This window comes from Camponotus floridanus, unplaced genomic scaffold (genome assembly GCF_003227725.1).
Source record: "Camponotus floridanus strain SB8 unplaced genomic scaffold, Cflo_v7.5 scaffold11, whole genome shotgun sequence".
Classification (NCBI taxonomy): Eukaryota; Metazoa; Arthropoda; class Insecta; order Hymenoptera; family Formicidae; genus Camponotus; species Camponotus floridanus.
The window spans coordinates 2,578,597-2,603,579 of record NW_020229226.1 but is presented as its reverse complement, the minus strand read 5'-3'; the positions used below and the strand labels follow the sequence as shown (position 1 = coordinate 2,603,579).

Here is a 24,983-nt window from a genome sequence, read left to right as displayed (position 1 = left end):
AAAAAAAATGTACGCCAAATATTCTCGCCACAAATATTCAGTATAAAATCTAGAGATATCTAGATTTTTATCTGAGAAGAATTTCGAGATGTGTTCGACTGGTTTTCCTCTCGTTTTTATAACCAGTACGGTTTTTTCAGAACATTAGGGCGGGCAAACGTAATGAGATAGGAAGATATATATCTTCCAGATCGTGTTGAATTCTAGACGCGCAACGTACATAGATGGTGCTTACATACAGTACACACACACTCGTATGTTCTGTCTTGATACCTGCTTTGGTAAAAGGAACCCCAGGAAACGTAACAGCTGGTCTATAATTGCGTCAGCTTTAGCAATGGTCCCAAGATTTGCTTTGGGGTACATTCAGGTACACTTAGAAAATTCAGGGAACATACTTTTATATGCTTTTTAAACCGGGTCTATGGCAACGAGGAATACAATGCCGCTATTCTCAACACCGGATGCGTTCGCTGACTTAGCAATTAATTCCATCATGATGCTGCTGTAATGGATGCTGAATCTTTTTATTTAGTTACGGATTTATAAAGCGCGACATATCACCTTTGCGCAGATTTTGATACCCGTTTACATTGATTATTTTTGCATCATACTATGATGCAATATGGCTTCATGCTATTATGATTTCTATTCTGTAAAGGAAATATTTAGCTTGTATTTTAATGTTAAACTGTGTTAAATTTTTTATTTGTTAAATGTATTCTCTAGTGCTTTGAATGTTTTTTTTTCAAAGATTGAATAATAATCTTAAATTTTAAGCAAAATCTGATATTGTTTAAAGATATTTATTTTAAGTAAATCTATTTTTTATAATTAAACAATTACATTTTGACTATTAAACAACTTTAAACATTTTTTCAATCTTTCTTCTTATTTTCTTGAGAAACTATCTAAAGAAAGAAGAATTATGTACGTCTAAAATGCATACAGATACACACAGTATTTGTATTATTCTTTAAAATCCATTAATTAAACTTGCATTATTCTCCGTCATAGTTAGAAAACTCATTCAAATTTAACTGGAATGGTTCCGTTGAAATTATAATTAGAAGTTTGTTTCGTTTTGACTATACAGATTATATTTTACATCAAACTATCTAAAACGATTCGACTATGTAGATCTGCAACCGAGCTCCTTTTTCTACTTATTAATGATTCAAGAATCCACTGCATTAATAATTTGTAACTTCTGCATCAAATTTTAAAATTATTCTACGAAAAAATAAATATTTATTTTTTGATGATAATATATATGCTTAAATATAACAATTTTATGTATCATAAAATAGAGAATTGTCGCGAGACAATACAATCTTTCAATATAATAGGAATTTCAATATAATTTTCTGGAGAATAAATATTTTACTTCACTACACAGTTTACGAATATTTTCAGACTTTTCAAAAGATTATGAAGAATTTTTTGCAGACAAAGAAAGAATTACATTTACAGTGACAGTAAAGTAATCCAGGATGTTTATTTTTTCCCCAGCAAAATTCATGCCTTATATATAGTAGGGTATGCCTTATTCCGTTTTCGTTACAATACGTTTCAAAAATAATCTGTTTAGTCGAAAAAGGTTAATTTTATTCGATTTTTGCTATATTTTTACGATACACTTTTTACGCACATATATACAAGTATATTTTTAGATAAATATGCTTATTAAGCATATTTATCTAAAATATACTTGTATATATGTGTAAGTTTTTATTCATTACGCACATATATACAAGTATATTTTTAGATAAATATGCTTATTAAGCATATTTATCTAAAAATATACTTGTATATATGTGTAAGTTTTTATTCATTTAAATAATTTAAATAAATTTAATAAATATAATATTTTTATTTATACTATACAAATGCGTTTATGTAATTTTATTTGTTAGATATAATTTTATGTTAAATTGATTTTTAAATTAAAAACTTTTTTTAAATCAATGCATTTGAATATATTTGTATTACACTAACAATAAATCATTGTATATGCGAATGTAAATCTATAAATAATTGTTCTTAAATAATATTATATTTAATTTTTTCTGTTCTCCAAGATTAAATGAACCTTTATAAATTCCAATTAAATAATAAAATCCATTCATTATAAGTATTTTATATTGATGTAAGTAAATCAATATGGAGGAGAAGCGTATTATACTGTATACTTTAATCAATAAGAGGAGAAATAAGCATAAAAGGCATGATATTAATTAACAACATTATAGTGTCAATGTTTTTGACAAAAAATAGAATGTACATTAAAAAAGAATCTTATTACACATTTGTCACCAAATATTAAAAAGCAAAATTAAATAAATAATAGATAAATGGTACATTTATTCGGATTATTTACGGGTCAATTTTTCGGAATTAACACATATAACTAGTATTTAGGTAACAAATATGTTTGAAAATGCTTTAATTGATCAATATGTGTTTGAAAACACGTGCTGATCCATATGTTTCCACACCATTTCAGATTCTCACGTTCTACGGTATCGGATTAAGAATAATCAATAATTATTCAATTTTTTGTATATATCAATAATAATTACAATTTTTTGAGATTTATGTTTCATGATAAATTTTTAGAAAACGTTTAAAGATATCTGCTCCGGAAAGAAAAAACGAAAAAAAAGACGAATCGTCAAAAGGACATTATAAGGAGCAAAATATTCGACTATGATGTAGCATACGATGTATGCTACATCATAGTGCATATATGATAATTTATGCTCATCTATATTATCTAAATATTGAGTTTGAAGAAGAAAATCCAATACCATCGTTGTCAATACGACAGTACTTTTACATGTTGACAGTCTAAAGAATAATAAACTACAAGAATAATTTATTAATTTTTATATCACTAACAAATTAATTAATTAATTAATTAATTAATTAATCTTTCTTATATTCTTTATTTTAGAAACAAATATAATCTGTTACATATTTAAAAGAGATTAACGGAGTTCTTTCCTCAATAAGAAATGTTTTCGGTATCATACGACGCTGTCGATTGTTCATGGAGAGCTCTGTAGATCTCCCTTGTAACATGAGTACGTCCTGCTTTTCCTCTCTCGACATTTTTCGTTTGTATCTTTCATTACACTACCCTCAGAGATGTGTACATACATGCTCTCATACATATTGGCGGACGCAGATATGAAAGAACATTCGTAATACGAACCTCGTTATAGAATTTCCCGGACATGTGCGCCTGTAAAGTGCACTCACTGCATACACCATATGAAAATGCGTTTTCACTTTCAATATACCACGAAAACTTTTATCGATGAATTTCATGTCATTAACGCGTGCACATAAACCATTCTATCTTTTTTTTCACGGCCAGTTAAAATGTCATGTATATTGCATACTTTGCAAAATGACTATATAATTTACAAAAGAGACTTATCATAATAAATAAAATTAAACTTGGAAATATATATTTTTATGATACTTTCTTCAAATTTTATTTTGAGAAGTATTTTCGTCCTGCGATATTTTCAGAAATTCTCTCTATTAAATTTTTTCTAATTTTATTAATTTTTCTAATTTTATTAATTTTTTTGACGATTCTATTACAATAACTTTATGAAAAATTCCTTCTAAAATTTGTAAATAAAAGATAATTACAGATTAATGTTATATTACTCTATACTGTTTGCGTTAAAATATAATCAAGAAATAGAAAATATATTATATTGAACGGTATATTACGAGGTTGATGATTCATTGCCACTACATTATTCGAAATGTACATTTGCTGTGTAGTCGTGAGAGCAACATGTTCCTGAAGAATCTTCTGACATCCCTTCGTATTTCTTTGTGTAACCTTCCTTTTTTGTTCACCCCTGTTTTCGACCTGCACCGCATTCTTTATTTCACACCTGCATCGCATACAGCGACATAGAAACGCGATGTAATGCGAAAATATATTTTGCAAAGAAAAAATTCAACACGTAAAATCACGCCAATTAATATCCGGTACTATTTCATATATAATAAGCGACTTTGTACTCTCTTTGCGCTCAAAGGCCACTTGCAAAAAAGCATTGACGCTTAAGTGAATGCAAATGACGATGTGCATATCGTGATACACGCGCCGTCCTCGGAATGAGGCAATTTCGATTTCCTTTATTATGCAATTATTACTTCGCATTAGCTTCCGCTCGTTTTTTCGTCAAAAAGATCTTGTCATGCTCGGTTTTGTTTAAAGTAATACAATCCAGAATTGGATAAAATTATCTAATATGTTCGATCACACACAAATCAAAACTTTTATATTGATAATACGAGCATATTAATTAAATTAATTTTGCAATAGCAGAAGGTATATTTTAACTGTACTTTAATTTTTAATTTATGATATATTTAGTGACAATTATATGTATATTTTAGCCTCAATTCTCTCTCTCTCTCTCTCTCTTTCTTGTAAAGATTCATTTCAGAGAGGCTAAAAAATGTTGGTGTAATGAAAATAATTTTCTCTCAAACTCATTATGACCACACAATTTTTTATGACTTTATTTCTCGTTTATTCGTGATTTCGTGACTAGACGTTCAGTCACGTTGATTCGAGGAGAGAGCAACGAGAATGTCAGGAATGGAGACAGTGGCGTGTATGCCGTCGATGAATCTATGTACGCGAGTCTAATTGCCTCACAATACTACTCTCGTCGAGTGGGCAGTCAATGAGGACCCATGAGGAGGAGTAGGTTACCCTCGGGAGAGGCGAGGGAATAGAAGCGACTGCCACACCTCGAATTCGCGGCATACCTACTGCGATACGTACCCAATCTCAACTCGTCTTGATCTATTCCGGATATATCTACATCTCGCTTATATACGCAGATAATTGCGCATATGCGTGCATAAGTGGACGTTCGATTGAAATTCCAGAAATCGAATGCGATTTTTCTTGCGATCTAAGAATTCTCTAAACTTGCAAATAAATTTGAAATCTTCCAAAACGAAAAATTTGTTTCTAATTTTGCATTTACTTTTAAAAAAATACTATCGCAAAAAAGAATTACCGCATTTATTTTTGCAATTCAAAGATGATATGCGATTTAAAGATTTTTTTTTTAAATATCAATCACATTTAAAGATAATAAAATTTTGGATGTTTAATAACAGAAAAATGGTAGTTATATAAATGTACTTTATATTAATTAGTTCTTTTTATTTTTATGCATTTAATGTGTTTTTTTTATCAAGCAGCATTTTTATGTTTGTGATAAAGTTGTTCATTATTCATATTACTTAACCGCTGAAATTAGCCACTGAAATTACTTCACCTTGAGAGAATATCGTAACTATGATAAATTCATACTCGGTGAATAAACAAAAAATACTTCAACAGTAAACATATTCGCGATTACTGTGATCATCGATCTCAACTCAATATCCATTTCTTTGTAACAAATATTTAAAATTATGAAAACAATTACAACTACATCTATATATTTCAATACACAAATTTCTAGCACAAATATTTATTTCAATTAAAATTATTTATTGAAAGAATTAATTCAAATTTGTATTTTCATCTCTTTTGCAAATTTACACACAATATTAGTTTTACCTTACAAAATATTTTTTATATTTTACTCGTAAACATTGACAAATTAACATCGAAATAAAAAATAATTTTTCTAAAGAATAACTCATTTTATAGATTGCATTGCGTGATGATCATAGATACATACACGAGAATTACTCTCCTCATGCGCGCATTCCGATTCTCGTGAATAAAACACGTGCCGAGAATAACAAATATCGAACGTGGATTATTGGCGGCGACGGGGGCGGAAGCGTACAGTTATCGTCGGCTTACAATATAGTAAATACGCGGTAAATACGATGACACGTAGCAAATGCGAAGTGTTCGCGTCGTTACGGCCGCGCGTAAACACGCATCCGTTGATGAATTATTCGCGGCAACGCGCGTCGCGCGATAATCGATCTTAATTCAAATCTGTCATGCGTCCGCATCCTTCTCTTTTTTTCTTCCTCTCTATCCCCATCAGTCTCGCTTTTTCTCAAATCTTCCCGTTTTGCGATAAAAATGCAACATTCTGCAGCAGACTGACTGATAACGTGCTCCACATTATACAGCGAGCGAGCCGGCGAGATAAGGATGGTCTCGCGTTATTTACGCTCGTGTGCGAGCCAATATGCTACGTCATGTGTGTTCCTCTATTTCATCGCGTCGACGTTTATTTTATCTGGACGTAATATCCAGATTCGAGGTAAAAACGGAACTGTAAATGTCGCGACAATAATTTTTCGTATAAGTGACATTTCGAATTACATGTATTTTTACTGCGAATTACATGTATTTTTTTTAATTTCACTTTTCCCTGCCTTTCTCTTGCTATCAATTTCCACTCAAGTTTGTCTATTTTTATACGGTGTTACTCCTTTTCGTCTTTATGCTCTTGCCTTGCATATGTATATCTCGATAAGACTTTAATGCGCAAGAAACGAAATAAATAAATCTTTAGAACGTGATATTGGTTATTAGCTATGCCTTTAGACTGAAATTATAGGCAAGCGTGTCGAGTAGCTGCTAAAGTTAACATTTCAAGTGTGATGCCGTATTTGATAATGCACGTCACGTCAAGGTTCGTCTTGTATGTGGAATATTTAAGATGTCCCTGCATTTACTTTGCTTGTGCTCGAAATGCACTTTATGCGTCGTTACGTATATCGTTACATACGTACTTGACAGATAATATTAGAATAACGTTTTAACTGCTTTTTAAAAAAGAAACAAACGTTAATATTTGCAAAAAAAATAATAATATAATAATATTTACAAAAAAAAAATTTCTGACTCTTTTACATAATAAATACTCATTGGACGCAGGTATCACTTGATGAATTTTAGTTTCTGCACCCGAATATTCAGATCTTTCGCCGATAATCCGTTAATAGCAAATTATGCATCTCGTTTCTCTTCCGGAAGCAATACCGCGCGAAACGCGAATTCCTTTACAATGCTATTTCCCGCCATGTGACTTATCTTCGTCGAATATCAGTCGATCCATCGTCGGCTGATCCATCGGAATCTCATCAGCATCCTCATTACTAAACGTCTCCTAATTGGCCGATACGAGATCCATATCCGATCGCGGAGCGAGAACGCACGGAGTTATTAAAGGGTCGTCAACCTGGCATTTATACTGTGATGATCAGGAAACGTGCGTAGTCGCGTGTGCGTGAGCCGGTGCACGAGCGCGCGAGCGCGCATGAAATAAATTAATACCGCGCCTATATGTGCCCTTAAGCATACAAGCGATATTTAAGGATCTGGCTTATCGTATGCGTAAACTTAAATTCTTTTCCCATACGAAAATTACGGTGCTCGTGCATTACGATAAAAATCTTCGAATAGATTCATTATCGATAAATTTTTACATTATTATTCTTTAAAATATTTATTATATTATTAATATAATATAATAAAATAAAACATAATAAAATATAATATAATATAATATAATATAATATAATATTAATATAATATAATAAAATATTATTAATGTATTTTGTTTAATGCCTTTGTTTTTTTTGTTTTTCCTATACATTTTGTTTTGCATTTTCGGATTTGTCGTTAATTTAATTTTTTTTGCATTCTCAAGAAAATAATGAATGCATTAATTCGATTTATTCTTACATTTCTTTTAATCAGTGTCAATATTATTAATATTATCAAATCAGTAATTAAATACTTTTGAAATATCTCTTGTCGTATGAAGAGTGTTTATTTTTGTTGATGCTCCAATTATATATATCTGTAACCAATCTCATGCAAGGAATTTCTCAAGATAATCATTACGATCTTTTCATATTCAATCGACACGCAAGATTCCAATTAATCATGATGCTGTTACCTTTCAAAATTGCCAAACGCTTACTTAATTCGATCTTCACATATATATGTACATATTCGTGTTAATGCGACGGTTAAAAGTAAAGTCATCTGTCTTGGTATCGTCATAATAGTCATACTATTGTTGTCAATTGTGATAGCGATAATATTGGTTAACTTATTATACTAGTTGGGGACAACACTTGTTATTCAACTATAATTTTCGATGGTGCATCTCACCCATATAATGTTCAATGCATGAATTAAACGATCCGCTAAAGCGTCACATGAAATTTAACATATGCAAATCGTTTGCACGCTCGAGCGATTCATAAAACGAGGGTTGCAGAGCATCATAGGTTTCGTTCTCTCGCAATATCAAACTACTGAAAAGTATCATTGACAAGTCTCGGTTGATTATTGATTGCAAATCTCTAACAATTTCTATTACACAATAATTGCTGATTTTTTTCGTGCACATAAATATTCTCTATAAAGATGATGCCAAGTCATGTATCAAATATTTTTCTTTAATACATACGTATACAAATAATCGAGTTATGAATATATAATGACGTGCTCTTGAGAGAAGTATAATAATGTTAAGGATAATATTATATAATAATAATATTATTAAAATATTCTACTTATATTGTGAAAGGCTTGACAATGAGAATTTATTTAAAGAATAATAATAGTCTTATAAGAGTGAATATATTTCCTTAATTTTTCAACAATAGAAATTTAAAAATAAACTAAGTTATTTTATTTATTTATTTTTTTACTATCGATGTCGGGAAGTGGAATCGCAAAAACAGATTATCTTTTAAAAACTCGGGAGAAACAGCCATGATCGTTAAGGATGATAAATAATGTATGAAGAATTAAATTGCAAATGACTCGCACGGCTCATTCATACATTTTGTTATTTCTTACGCGGTGGATCAACCGATTTTCGTCGGGCAGCCGTTAAATCGTACAAAAATTTGGCAAGGAGAATCCTTGAGAGCGTACTCGCCTGCAACCGCGAGCAAAAAGCGACTGCGTTAATGACGGTTACCCGGGCTTCACCAATGGGTTCATCGATCATTCCTAACGACATATGCAGATTGCGCGCTTTTTGCGAGCACGAGATATTTCTTTGTATACGCACGTCATACACAACGATATGCAAGGCACCGCTGCTTGAATAGAAAAAGTAGATGAGTACTTAAGGTTCTCGACTTTCCGGTTAAAAGTCATAAATTTATAATAATTGATTCTAAGCAGCGTTATTAATCAAGTTTATGTATTGCGCGTAATGTATATAATTCAGTATATATACGTTTCTTGAAATTAATATTCTAAATTAATCTTCTCTCGCAATATTCAAATAATCATAGTCATTGTCATTATTAGTAGAACTTCGTTTTACAAATTTTCATTAAATTTCTTTCATTTAATTTAAATATCCGTAGATTTATTTTATTTTTTATCCGTAGATAATTTTCTTTATATTTTATGCGCCTTGTGCAAGAAAAATCGATTGCATCGAATAATATGATATTTTTTCTTATAACACTTATGATGTTGTATCGTGGATATAACTAAATAAATTATTGTTCATTCATATCGTTCTTCTTTAAATGGCAAAATGATATTCTGAAAAATCAAGAAAATTAGAATTACAATTTGCTTTCCAGCATGGATCAGTCATCAATTGGACCAACAATATAAAGCGACTAGCGATTTGGGGCACGTAATTCGCATTTTCCATTAACTGGCAAACGTTGAAATTATATTTGCGCCTCGATGACGTCGAACTGAGAACAGTTTGGGTGCTATCGATCAGTCGAAATATATTTCCGGACGGCATGGTTCATTCATACGATACAATGGAATGCTGATAGCTCACGCACACATGCTGTCGCGCGTGCACGCTCTGTTTTACGTTCCCGCGATTTTACACATTCACAAGCTTGGTAAACACCTGACCGAAAGGCAGACGAGCCAGATAGTGAGAGCATATGTTTTACTTCACCACTCGATTCAGATAAGCATATGATTTTCGCGGCAGGAAAATTGCGCTTTTTCACAGAATCATGACAGTTAATAATTTTGTATAATTCTACGCAATTCAAATTAAAATATATTCCATGTTTGGCTAAATAACTTTGAAAAATTTTACCTCTGTCAAATTTACACATTAAAGAGATTACGAATTGATGCAATTAATTAAGAGAAAGGCAAAAATTAATATTATCCTTTACATATCAGTATTAAATCTTATGTTTCTAAAATTTTAATATATATATTTCCTTCACTTATATATTTTCTATTAGAATAATTACGTATTCGAGGTAACTGCTTAATTTCGAGAAATTGAATTCCTCGGCACTTAATTGTTCGCTGTTGTTTTCTTCCCGATTTTCACACATGGCTGCTTCGAATTGAACACATGATCGACGATGCGAATATAAATGTTTGCTTACAGTAATATCAGCAGTTGTTTTCGTGATTATGTAGCGCACCTGTCAGTTCATTTTACTATGGAAAGATGCAAGCCAGTCGAGTGAAATGTTCAGTTTGAGTTTGGTTGTAAAAGAAAACATAGATAGAAGGCACATTCCATAGATTGTAACGCTTTCTAAATAGGCGCTTGCAAAACCGCAATCATTATGTCAGTTTTATAATATGTGATTCCTCATGAGTATAACAACTTTATTGAATACATCTATCGTTGCTTAAGTATAATATTAAAATGGTGCATCTTGTCACGAATTCATTCATTACTTGACATTTTTCTTTATTTGTACAAGTTTTAATTTATACATTAATCTAAACGATCTCAAGGCAATTATACCTGTGTTTAATATTTTATCTTTTTTTTCGTATTTTAGACTTTCGATCAAACACGTAATATCATGTTTTTTTTGCGAGAAATTAATGCAGTTTTTTTAAATAATTGTTTAACATATACATATCATGTAAATTGGTTATAAATTATATAAATTTGAACTATATAAGTATATTTATATTTAAATAACAATATGAAATACACGTAATTTATTAATTTTCGAGAATTCAATAGAATTTTGCAACTGATATTAAAATATCATTTGCTACATTTTTTTGGTCCATTAACATACATATGATTGACATTTTTTTCTAGATTTCCATTCGGCAGTTAATAAATGCTTTCTAAAGCGAAAACGTTATGGCAGTTTCGTAATGCATAATTATTGCGGCATAAGCACTTTTGATTTCTGATATATGCGTCGTAATAGCATTACCTATAGGCGCATTGCTTTTTCTGGACCAAGTTACTCGTACGTTGCTCTACGATATCTTGGGTCGCTTGTTTACAAAGCGTTACCATCTATGCGGAAACACGAAACAACGCGGTCATTATCAGCGACAAAGAGTTATTTTCATAATTAAAGCCGGGAAGGCGATCACACATATACACACACACATTGTATCGTCAAGTTTTATATTCTCTTGATAATCGGCTTCTGATAAGTATCGCACGATGTCACGAGAAGAGAGTTCGCTTCTAATGGAAACTAAATTGGTGAAACTCGAAAAAGAAAGGAAGGTTCAGGAAATCATTGTATTTCATCGCGACCCGTACATAAATTCTATTTATCTTTACCTTATAAATAAATATCCATTTAAAAATAAATTGCTACATAAAGTTCAGTAGCAGGAATAATAATAGCATTGTTGTTGATGCTATTATTATTTTTTAAAATTTATTTTTTCTCTCATTGTTTAATTTAATTTGCTATTTCGACGCGCGCTACGATTGTACAAGTAATTCAATTACAGATCACTAGTTATTTATTCTAATACTTTGTGAAAGAGAGAATTGTGTATACCATACAATATTTATCAATACAATTTTTTTTATATTTTACTTATTTAGATAGTCTGAGTATAAATTGTACATTTTATATGCTCTCTCTCTTTCTCTCTCTCTTCTTCTCTATCTATTTATCTATTTATCTTTGTCTCTTGTATTATATATTTATTATTATATATTTAATATTTGCTTAAACTCTGAAATTTGTATTCCTAATTTATACATCTTTCACTGTGCTTGCACGAACTTTTATCCACTCGCTAATTATTTATAAAATAAAAAATTAGATGAATATGACATGTATATATGTAAATCTATGCGTCGAAAGGAGCGGAAGTCGGATGTAAATGTCTTAAATTGATGACGCATGTAATCGTGAAGGAACATAAGAAGGATCTTGGAGAAAGCGATGCGACGCACATGCTTTCATCACAATAATCGATGTACGGTAGAAAGAAACATTTACTACTAATCATAAAGTAAAATAATTTATAATTGAAAGCTGTTTGTAAACGAAAATAATATCAATGATTCTCCTATATACACAAAGTGAAGTACCGTATAACGTACCGTAGCACAATTGTCCATGATATTGTGATTATAATATATACATATTTCTTTGTTAGAAATAGCTCTTCTTCCCCTAAATATATTTTAAAATTAATATAATAATTTTTAATCAGAATTTTTATTTATATAAAATTCTATATTACACGAAATTTAAACATTTAATTAGTAATATATATATATATATATATATATATATATATAAAATGCAGGGATAAAATTGCGATAAAGCAGCCATGATTCATAAAAATTTGAGATATTTTATTATAAATATATGTGCGTTTATCTAAGTAATTTTTAATCGTGTAAATGTCAAATTATGTAAAAAAATAAATGTGAAAATTATACGAATCTAATAATTTCCTTTATATATTTCACATAACATATTTGGTAAATACAATGAATATACTGATCGGTCAGCATCTAACATTAAATGATTTCTACAAAACTATTCTGGTGAAAGAGTCTTTTCGAATCGTTTATTTAATCGATTACAAATCTACATTTTTACTCGACCCATTATATCGTATATTACCGAGAGAACGCATAATAAATATGCATCCAATCATGCATTAAGTGCCGCGACGCCAGTAAAAATGTTGCAAAATTGGAAGTCCGTCGGAACATTTCGGGCACACGAAGATACAGCATGCGGATAAAACGATCGTAAACTGGAGAAGGTTCGGGAGATTTCGTTGCAAGGAATTTTTATGAGCAAACAGGTTGATATCAATGTTATGTGCAAGTATGGTCGTTCGATATGACAAGAAATGGATATATGGTATGGTCGTTCGATATGACAAGAATCAAATGCGCATCTTATCAACCAGCAATAGAATTTTTAATTCTTCTCACTATTTGCGATATTAACTTATAAACTGATAAACTTATAAACTGATTTCGTTTTAATTTGGATCAAAATTGAAATATTTGTTGGTCAAAAACTTGATATTAAATATTTTGATTATAAATTAATAACATATTATGAATAAAAAATAATTTTAGACAATCAACTTAAATATCTTAGATAATTGATAAATACACAAACTTTTCCTTCGATCGCTGTTAATTCATCCGATTTTTAAATGAAACTATTATTAATAATACAAGCCACAAAGCATTCTGAGAATCGTTGATGTATTATCTCTTTATCCCTTCTCTTTTCATTTATGTGTAATAAGAAATAAATCAAGAAAGAATGTTCAATTAGTTACAATTTAATTAGTATCGAATTTTTTATTCGTTTTGTTATCACTAATTAATAATCAAGATTCTTATTCAGACTCCTGAACAATTCAATCAAACTACTGTCTTTGTTGTTGATATTAACGTTTAAATACAGGCAAATATATAAACTTAAAATTTAATTATTCCAGATTCATTGATATGTCCTTATCTTATCTCTCAACATTAAATGCGAATTATTTAGTTTATATTTGATAGATTATTGATTGCTGCATTACAGGAAAAAGAAGAGTGTTCAACACTGCAAGAAAACTATACAAGAGATTGGGAAAAATAAAAAAGAAGAAAAAAAACAAGAACAAAGAAAAGAAGGAACAAAGAATAGAACAAAGTGCTTCTATTGTTAGTATCTGAAAAACCGAAGAAATTTTCCATTTTTAAATATTATATACTAACGCATCTACTGCACCATAAGGAAACTCGGTGCATTACAATGTAGTATGTGTGTGTGACTGTACCATAGGATACTATTACATATTACCAGACGCTGAAGAACAAAAGGTAAATATTTCGGCATGCGTGAACAAGGAATATATCTTCAACATTTCCGAGGAAGAATCAGATATCAAGAGAGAAGGAGAAAACAAGGAGATACTTTCTATGGTAAGTTCTCTAAGAATTACATTTTATATATATATATATATATATATATATATATATATATATATAAAATCATATTCAATATAACAATTAAATGATAATATAAGAAATAAAATAAAAATTTATATACAAAAAATATTAATGTTTATAAACATAATAATAATAATATCGTCTTAATTTTATCAGATTTCGCACGTGCATCAAAATTCCTCAAGCATAGACTAAAACAAAACTTTAATAATAGATAGAAATAACGAAGAGAATCTAAACATACTCGTAGCAATCATCCGTGGCAGAAGCACAGATACTTATATCTGTGAAAGGTATTTTCCACATTTCTCCCAACAAATAATTGCTAGAAAACAAAAGAAGAAGAGGGGCTATGCTTGAATTTAAGCATTGCAAAAGAGTATGAACGTGCATATGTGAATTATTCATAACAACTAACACTCATACAACACAAAATACTCCCATAATAATATCAATGTAATATTCTGTCATATGCGCATGATGTTAATTTTGTTATTACATGTTATTAACAATTTATAAATATATACTGATGCATAGACAGATATAATATAGAAACATGTGTACAAGCTTTTGAGATCAATTAAATTGCCAGTACAAGAGGAAAGAAATCCAGAAGTTTCAAAATATTACACCGGAAAATATATATGTAAGATATATTTTTTTTATTTATTTTTTATTTTTTATTCTATTTATTTTTATATTAATAAGTAAGAAAAGAAAAATTAAATTTTTTACGTTAAGATCTAGAAATAATTTTAGTAATATATAAATATATATATATATATATACATATACTGGTAGGTAAAGGTAAGTTTTTTTTTCCGAATACATACCATGCAATCGAGAAATTTGGTTTTCAAACTTCAAACTTAAACTTAAAACTCTTCTAAATTTTGTGGAAATCATATTAATTAGATTATTATTTACAAATTAATCTATTATTTACGAATTTAAGTTAATTATTTACGAATTTATCTTTAAACGCGCAAAATATAAGAAATCCCTCTTCTAATAATAAGTCAATATCCTGTATTAAATTTAAAATATTTTTTTTATATATACAAAATGTATGTAAAAAGAAACAAGATTTGAGAAAATTTCTAACACATAGAGGAGGAAAACATGGACATAGATCCGAAAACGTATCATTTCTTTAGAGTTTTTTTCAATAATTTTTTACAGTGTACGTATATTCGTTTGAAAAAGTCATTTATGGCTATTGTATGCACAATACGGACATCATAACGTTTCACTGTTCCTTCACTTCATTGCTTATAGCATCGAACAGGTAGTTTCAACTGTTCATCGCAGACATAGTATATTCAAGTAAGCAGTTGGCGGATATTTATTTCATTTATGGATTAGCAAATGTAAAAGTGGATTAGTAAAAGTAAAAGTAGAGGCGATTGATAATGAATATGATTTATTGATAATTCAATGTTTCCGAAATAATTTTGCAAAGAAGCATTTTCGGATTTATGGTCATTATTTATTTTCATATAATAACGTATTTTCATTTTCTATATATTGTATTGAGGAATATTTTCCCAGTTTAATTGTTTTTTAATTATATATCTTGTTTATTATATTTAAAGTATTTTTATCATGAAGAAAAATTCTCTCGCTAATTTTTTCAAATATAATATAATACAGCATAATATAATACAATATAATATAATATAATATATCACATTTTTTTCTCAACACTTCTTAAGTTTAAGATGTATACCGCGATGATATTTTGATTATCTAACTCTTTTCTTTCATGAAATATTATTTCTTCTATAGGATCATTTATTTCAATTATTAGTTTATTAATACTAATATTTTTAATTTGAGAAGCTTTATCTTTTAAATGTAAAATTATTAATTTATTTTATTTAAATTCATCTTTAGAATGATTAAGATATATAATATAGTATAATAATATAATATAATATGTTATTTAAAAATTTAAAATGATTGAGATGCATGTAGATTATACAAAGGAAAAGATTGTATCTAATCCTTTAATTCTTATAAAATTAACATGAATGATACAAAGAAGTTCGATTCGCCAGTCTAAATTTTCTTATCCTATTTTGCTATTATTATTAATACTATTAAGTTGTTATTAAAAATATATCGGATTGTATTAATCTTTTATATTCAATAACTAATTTTCTATCGAATAGTTTAATCTTTTATTTTTATTATTTTATTTCTTCACATTAGTGTAACAAATAATATTTTATTCTTCTTCACATCACAATGTTAATTTTCTTGTTTAAGCTGCTGCAAATTTATAAACACATTGATATATGAATATTATTGTGAATTATTGAATATTTTTTAATGGAGTTCTAGAATAAAATAAATGCAATCCGATTCTTCTAAATTTATTTGCATGTTTTTTTACAATAAATCATCTTTAAATATTAAATTAATGTTTTTTTTTAATTACAGTAAATTTACGCTACAATTAATGTTTTTTTTTAAATTACAGTAAATTTACGCTGCAATGAGCGTAACAATATTAAATAGGTTATTTTTATCGAAATTTTCATGGCTTTTATGATTTTGACATAAACAATTTTAGATGGCGTTAACGAAATAAACATAAAAATATTTCATGCCAGACGATTGTGCATGTTAAGGTCGATTGCACAATTCCATTAGCAGTGAGTTTTACATTGGCAATACTTAATTTGTTCATTTACGAATATTAAAATTTAAATTTTAATCGTCTCCGATGAGCCCGGCATTAAAAATGTAATGCATAATGTGTCCGTACGAATTACATATTTAAATTTTCATGAGCGATTGGTCAGTCAGTGACCATTAAAAATGTAATCTTCGATTCCCGAGTACTGCATAAAAATTTCAGCAACCCGTATGCATGAATTATCAAAAATATCATACATGCGTAAATTATAATAAACTAGTCTACTTAATATCATTTTGAATGTATTTTCTCATATTAAAAGCTTACACATTTTTGGAAAACAATTACGAAAACTCTTAAATATGATATTCAAACATATTATGATATTCATACATATAGTAAATGATGATAATTAATTAAATATAAATTGTGATTTAAAAGAAGATTATATAAATATAAATAAAAGATTTAAAAAGAACAAGACAGAGAAAATAAATAAGGACATTTTTCCATTGTAGATTATTTTTTTGAAACAAGACTTATTACTATATTAAAATGATGATCTCTCTCTCTCTCTCTCTCTCTCTCTCTCTCTCTCTCTCTCTGTCTCTCTTTGTCTTTTTTTCTCTTTCTCTCTCTCTCTTCAAGTAATCAAAAATGTCCTTTTTTATTTGCTCTGTACTATACATATAATAACTGATTATTTTTTTGAACAAAGCACATTGTGTTGCTTGCAGAAAACGGTAACGGATGGTTCTTCCTTCAATCAGGCCTGAATCGTGGTACGTAACAGTGCCTCGCGAGTGTAGATCATATAAATAATATACTTTCATACTAGAGACTGATAATCGTAAAGAATTTTCCTGTGTGCGCTTCTTTAAGTGTACTTTGATCATGCCGCAAATATTATGAAACCAATTAACGTAGAACACTCGGAATTTCCCTTGTATCTGCTTTTATTTGGGAAATTGGCTTTTCTTTTTTATAACGATCATCGCAAAGAACACGATTCTTTGAGCATCATTGGCCCTCATAACATTTCTGATCATTCAATGTAACGAGCTTGAACGCTCGTCCAGCACATTCAAGAAATTTAATTCGGAAACGAGTGAACTGAAAGACAGGCGAAGGTGTTTGAAGGTGGAGTGCCAAGGAGTGAACACGATAGCACCGCGGGTCGTGAGTCCTAAGGGGACGGACGCCATGGCGGCCTCTTCGTCCTCATCGAGCGGCGGCGAGCAGCAGTACTCGCTTAGGTGGAACGACTTCCACTTGAGCATTCTCAACTCATTCCGGAGTCTGAGAGACCACCAAGACTTTGTCGACGTCACCCTTGCCTGCGACAGCTGCACCTTCACCGCGCACAAAGTCGTTCTTTCGGCATGTAGTCCATACTTCCGCGATTTGCTCAAGGTTAGTATTCTTTTTATATTTCCCTCTTTAAATTTTTTCAAGCCCTAAGTTACAGATGATTGTAAAAATGGAACTGTTACCCGAGTAGAAATTCAATCATTTTTTAGCTACTAACTGGCCAGAAATCCTAGTTACTAGTTAGTTTTTGGCCAGTTTAACTAGCCAGAAACTGACGGGCTTAGAAAACGCTTGCTTTGCCAATTGGACAGTAAAATTAGTTTAGTTTTTGACCAGTTTCTGAATAGGGAAAAAAGTTTATATCTAATTATATGTAATTATGTAGATACAATTATGCGCGATTTTGACCCGATCTAATCATATATATATAGATAAAATTATTAAAAAATTATAGCCAGTATATTTTCAAAGTTTTCGCTGAACAGAAACTATCTAGCATTTACTTACCATTATTTCTTGCCTAGTTTTAGGACAGTAAGTGACTGAAACAATAGTCAGATATTTCTGGCTAGTTTTTAAACAGTTACTATCAAATCTTATTAATTCTAGCTAGTAAAAACTGGTCTAATCTTATTAATCTAATTAATCTTAGCTAGTAAAAACTGATCAATTTCTGAATAGTAACAAGTTTTTTCCAGAAATTTTTTTACTCGGGTATTTGGCGAGTTTTCTGATTAATTTTATGTTGTCAAATTTGATTTGACATTTCTAATTTATTTATTGTGTGATTTAACATAAACTAATATTTTTATGTATATAATATAATGTATATAATATTATGTATATAATATAATGAGCATGATATATGATTAAAAATATGTGAACACATATCGAAAATTTCATCATGAAATCGCAATTTTATAAAAAAAAAAAATGTTTTAAAATTCAAAATTTTATACATATAGAAATGCAATTTCTATATGTTTTGAACCAGAAGGAAAGCGTAAGAAATATCTAGAAATGTCAAGAAATATCAAGAATATAAATATCTTATTTAATATCTTATTTTTAAAAATTATGTAATATCTTAATTATGTAATATCTTATCTGTGATATCTTAATATCTTATTTTTCAAAAGAATTGAGGATACTCCAAATATTAAAAGCCACTCTAAATATTAAAAACCTTATGAAATCTCTCGCTATGCCACTTTTGAAACTGTACTAGATACATTAAGATGTATCTTACTGCAGAGAGAGAAATGTAATTCGGGACATGTGTCCTTACATTAATATTATTTCAATTGAAATATAAGTAAACAAATGCATTACAAAACAGATTACTTAGAGAATTAGAAATATAATTATTTGGCTTAAAACTGACATTCTAATTGCTAATTTTAATACAAATGTGCAATACTTGTTGAAAATTTCGCAACGATGCATTATTAAATCACAGAGCTGAGGAATGTAATTTAGCGGTCACTGCGAGCTATGTGTAACTCGATCGTAAAGTAGGAAAGTCGAGTCAGGGTCACACATGACACAATATGTGTAGGAATTCTAACACGTGGTAACATAACGAAATTATGGCTGATAATCGTGAACCGCACTCTAGTTATTTTTACTTTACGAAAACTGATGTCTTTCTTCTCCAATTCAAGAATATTTATGCTATAATTTATTTAGCATAGCCTGAATTTAAAAATTATTTTAATAAACAAACATGTTGTTGCAATAGATATTAGGTAATATATAAATATTTAATTTTATTATTATTTTATTCATAAGATTTTTTTTAAATTGCACTTTCTGTCATAATTTTCTAATAAGTATCTTGATAGAACGCAAATATCAAGTTTAAATATGATGCAGCATTTATTGATAACTACGAATGTGTCACAGAATTGAGAGAATCGTATTATACATTATTAATTTTAGCCGCTCCAGTAATAATTTATCTTTTCAGATTTGCCGCTAATCTTAGGTTATAAATGGGGATAGTCAGAAACACTATTAGAAACATTATTGAGCTACTGTGCATTTTATTTTGAGTTTCAATTTTCTATAAAACTTCTCACACACGGATATCATATTTGAAAATTTACACATATTGCTATGAAGATAACGACAAAAAGGAAAATTGAAAAATATGTAAAAGAAAATAGAGAGAAGATAAATATATATTTTATTATATTCTTATTATATCTAGTTTAAAGACAAAATATTTTCTAAATTTTCAAAAATCAAGATTTTTTCCTTTGTCAGCAACTAAATCTTTAAAAAAATCAACATGTGTAATTTTTCAAATAATAATTAACTTTTTGTATTAACATATAATTGACGCACGAATCGTATATATATATCTGTCGAATTTTTTGCATAAAAAAAATCATGTTTCCTAAATATTATATTTTTCGCGAATTATATACCTTATACATATCCAGGTTAATTTATAAATATTATAACTTTTATTATAACTTATTTTATATAAATAAGAAATCAATAAAATTGTAAATCACTTGCCTCATGTTTCGCCGTTGCCATCGATGTTTTTCTGGGTTTCCTCTTCCTTTCTTGACTAGTCTTCGCTCCTTCTTCATTGGCACTCACATGACACTCACTCGCGAAAACACGATTAATTACTATCGCGAATGTACTAATCATTAGAATACAACGACACTTTATATTCTTAATGAATCGCACGATGTACACTTTATTTATTTTAAGATGGGAAAATGCGTAAATTATAATTACACAAAGCTATGATTGATACTAGAAAATTGCGCGAACATTAATTACTTATATTGATTTATATAGCAAATATTAATTACTTATATTATCTATGACAATCTTTAATTGCTCATAAAGAATTATCGTTTGGCACCTTTTACTATTTTACGAGCATATTTTAAGAAATAAGATCATAATTTTTACGGAGCATCTCAAAAAACAGTCTTATTCGTTCGAACTCTTTCTCGTGAATGACAAGATCGAAAAAATACGTCAAGTTCAGTGACGTCACAGCGCGCTATTGTTTACAAGCAGTTGCCTCTCATTCATGCGTCGTCTCGTAGCGTCGCACGTCCTTGGTACGTATTTATTATACACGACTTTTATCAGTCACAAATTGAAAGCCGAACAAGAAAGATATAATATGTCGTGTGCGCGTCGGATTAGTTATATATAATTGTAATTTTTGCTATCGTTCAAATTTTCCTATTACAATAAATAACTAAAGTACACGTGCTATTAATATCGGGACTATATATTGTGCAATCATAATTAACTATATGTGAACTATATGTGTCTTACGAGTGCGATAGAGAAATAGTAGAAGATGAATGAGAGAGAAGAAGGATTTCAGAAAGACATCAACAGTGAGAGAGAGAGAGAGAGAGAGAGAGAGAGAAACAACAATGAAGTAAGTAGTTTATAATTTATTATTTATTTGTAATATTCGAGATTAATTGTAATATATAAAATCTACTGCTGTTAATGATGTGATGTTATTCTTTGTGAAAAACTAAAATATTTTTTGCAAAATTAGCGTTTAAAGTAATCAATTTTATGTTTCTATTGATTATATATTTTCTCGAGTTTTTCGAGAGGAATTAGTTCGTGACTCCCTTCTAATTAGATTCAAATAGTGGATAAATAAAGAGATAACGCAAGAGTCTTATTTCGCGCATTACTGCAATCGCTAATTATAATAACTGTAGTAGTAATTGCATATTCTAATTGATTCAAACAAACGCGTAGAAACCAGACCGGTTCTTACTTCTATGAATCTCGAATGTTACAAATCAACGTAAAATGATCAAGAATTATGCAACTTTTTCTCCCTGTATATATATATATATATATATATATACAGGGTGTTCTACAAAAAAATCGACAAATCCCTAGAATATATTCTGGAGGTTATTATAAACAAAAAAGTTTAAGTACAATAAATGTCAATCCGGTTCAGTTGTCGAAAAAATAAAGAAAAATTAATTCTTGTCAGTGACGCAAATTTCTGATAATGCGAAGCATAATCATATAATGATATAGATAATGATAAGCTTTGCCTTCAAACTAGTTTCCATCAGATAGATCATACAGAATGTGTCACCCTAAATATTTATTTGGCATTGAAAATTGGCGCTTGAACATTGTTAAGATTATCGCAGCTATTATTATTACAAATTTCTAGATACATTTTCATATTATTTAGTAGACTGTTTAAAAGTGTTAAGTGAACTCACATTATTCAATTAAAGTCTCTTATTATTTATACGTGATTAATATTCATATAATAAAAATTATAAATAATATTTTTTGTTTGTTACAATATATTTAATAAAAGTTAATTAATCTATAGCTCGATAACTGAGCTAAATTGATTTATAATCTGAACTTTTTTGCTTACAATTAAAATGAATCCTAAACTACATTCTAGAAGTTTATCGGTTTCCTCGTAGAACCGATTCTATATACATGACTGCAGAACACGTGTAACATTGGTTATGAAAGAAACACCAATTATTTTTTTTTAAATACAATCCTGTTTATTAGATTTTCTCTGATAAATCGTTGACATCAAAAACACAAGAATAAAAATAACATGACGCGGGAATAACAATTACATGTAATAATTAAATATAATTATTGAGATGAAATAAAACAGCATTAAAATATATATTTTAATAAAGTTATATTTCTGTATCAAAGGATTTCATATTATAAATACGGTAATAATATTTCTGAAATTTCGTTTCTCAGACTTTTCGTTAAAAATCTATTACATTCTATCATTTATCTATCGATGCATTCTATTCATTAATTCAAGATCTCATTGAGATAAACTACTCAATAGAATTATCGATAGAAAAAGCAATCTCATGGTATTCCTATGTAGTAAAGTCCACAAAGAGCTTCCGGTTTCATATGCATAATAATTCATAGCTAGTATTCGAGTCATCGCTAATAGAGATCCACCCTTTACCTCTACGCAAGACATCATCGATCACTTTGACATGTCGTCGCGATGTTGTCAACACTTCGCGTTCGTCTATCTTTTCGAGAACCTGTTTCCTTCTCATGCTTCTCACTCTTGATTAAGTTTCGTTGCTTTTTCTTGAAGCAGCCTTTTATAAATCCCAGATAGAATTTCTTTGAGACGTTGAGACGAAAATTTAAGAGGAAACTAGATAAAATCTTATTTGGCAATTTTGTCGAAAGGACAAAATATGATAGATAGAGAGCTTCTTCTAAAATCACGACGTTTAGAATGCTAGATCTTGTCGTTCTCGACGATTATTTTGCGTCGGAACGATTGGTCGTCGCCCGAAGAACGACTCAGACTCGAATGAAGCGACCGACTTTCTAATTGACGCGTACCACTAATTGATTTTAAGTGTCGGGCATAGTACTCGAGGCGAGTTAATAAAGCTTACACGCTGGTCGAGCCATGCTTACGTCACACGTTGGCTACGTGGACGATGGCGCAGGATTTTATGCTGTATCGCTTGAACCTCCGAACACAATTACATTAAGGCCAACCGGCCACGTTGTAATGACGGGCGGGCAAGACAGGGAGAAAAAGAGAGAACGAAGGAGGGAGAGAGAGAGAGAGAACGAGTGCCAGTCTGTATTAACAACCTTCTTACAACGAGACGGCAACAAGAGTTACCATTATGCCGGCATTAATAGCAGACGCTCCACTGTATTACCCGCTTTTTGTTTGCTCACTTGCGCGATGACGTAGGATTCCATATTGGTTTCGACGATCGCCTACTTATTGTTAGCGTATAAACAGCTCCGCGCGTAACGCTTATGGCCAATGTGACCTCGATCACAGGCGTAATCATTGCTCTAGCGGCTATAACGAGGTATTTTGACGTGAGAAATTCGGTAATATCGTGACTAATAGTAAAAGTAAAAATAAGAGGGAATGTTTTTCTCTCCGCAGTATAAAAGCGTGAAGAACCTGCTCATTGGAAATTACAATAATAAACTATCGCATCGTAAAAACGGGACGGATAAGCATTATCCTGGGGCTATTTTTTCCAGGGATATTTACCGCTACACTGAACGCTTTATTGTATATCATTTTCATTTTATTTTCCGTATTAATTATCGTGTGGCATTAATCGGTATTCCGTTTGCTCAACAAATAACACGGTCCGATAAGCGTCCACGCTCTTCCATTCGCTAGCTCGCTCGTACGCTTCGCGATTGTATCCTTCTGGAAATATTTTCCAATTTGATTCGATGCGATACGCAATGATAACGAAACCGTCCAAAACCTCTGATAAAGGTGCATCTCAACGACAGATGATTTACGCGTCGATGCATCGGCGTCGATTTACGACGAACTCGTTCATTTGACTATCGGCCAGAAGTCGATGACGAATCGCCCAGTTATCGAACCGAATCCACAATGATATTTGCCAAAATACGAGTAACGATTGTATACACGTGTTCTGACGATAACAAATGTCCCCCGTTATACGTGTCCTACGCGACATCCTGTAAATCGCAATAACATAAAATCGATCGTACTCGATAGGACATACTTTGGCTGCCGATTTATCTTCGTGGAATAAATTTATCGGCAAAGATAAATTATCGCCGAGTGTCACGAAATATAAATTTAATGCGACATATTTTACAGCTTTTGTACATATCATCAATTTTTTTATTATTTTCTATAGAAAATACAGTTTTTGCATTAAAGGAAAATGTACATTGAGAAAGTTTGATTTACAGCGAAGATCGCAAGTGACACTAATTGCGCGCACTCTAATCTGTTAATTAAATCGGAACTACGTTGGAGCTCGAGCGAA

The 24,983-nt window shown here is 30.0% G+C and overlaps 1 protein-coding gene across 13 annotated transcripts in view; it reads left to right on the top strand.

Moving 5' to 3' along the window:
• Nucleotides 1-24,983, top strand: part of LOC105255589 (protein abrupt) — an 87,570-nt gene that overhangs the window by 10,433 nt on the left and 52,154 nt on the right. For 8 of the 13 annotated variants that reach the window (XR_002192755.2, XM_011264946.3, XM_011264948.3 and 5 more), the window contains exons 2-4: nucleotides 13,786-14,168; nucleotides 17,577-17,621; nucleotides 17,964-18,252. Coding sequence is in view for 12 of the 13 variants with exons in the window: in XM_011264946.3 (XP_011263248.1) it covers nucleotides 17,590-17,621; nucleotides 17,964-18,252 (321 nt within the window). In the remaining variant the exon portion in view is untranslated. Of the gene's footprint in view, nucleotides 1-13,785; nucleotides 14,169-14,351; nucleotides 14,842-17,576; nucleotides 17,622-17,963; nucleotides 18,253-24,983 lie in introns of all 13 variants that reach the window. The other 5 variants (XM_011264949.3, XM_011264950.3, XM_011264953.3 and 2 more) reach the window with 5 other exon arrangements.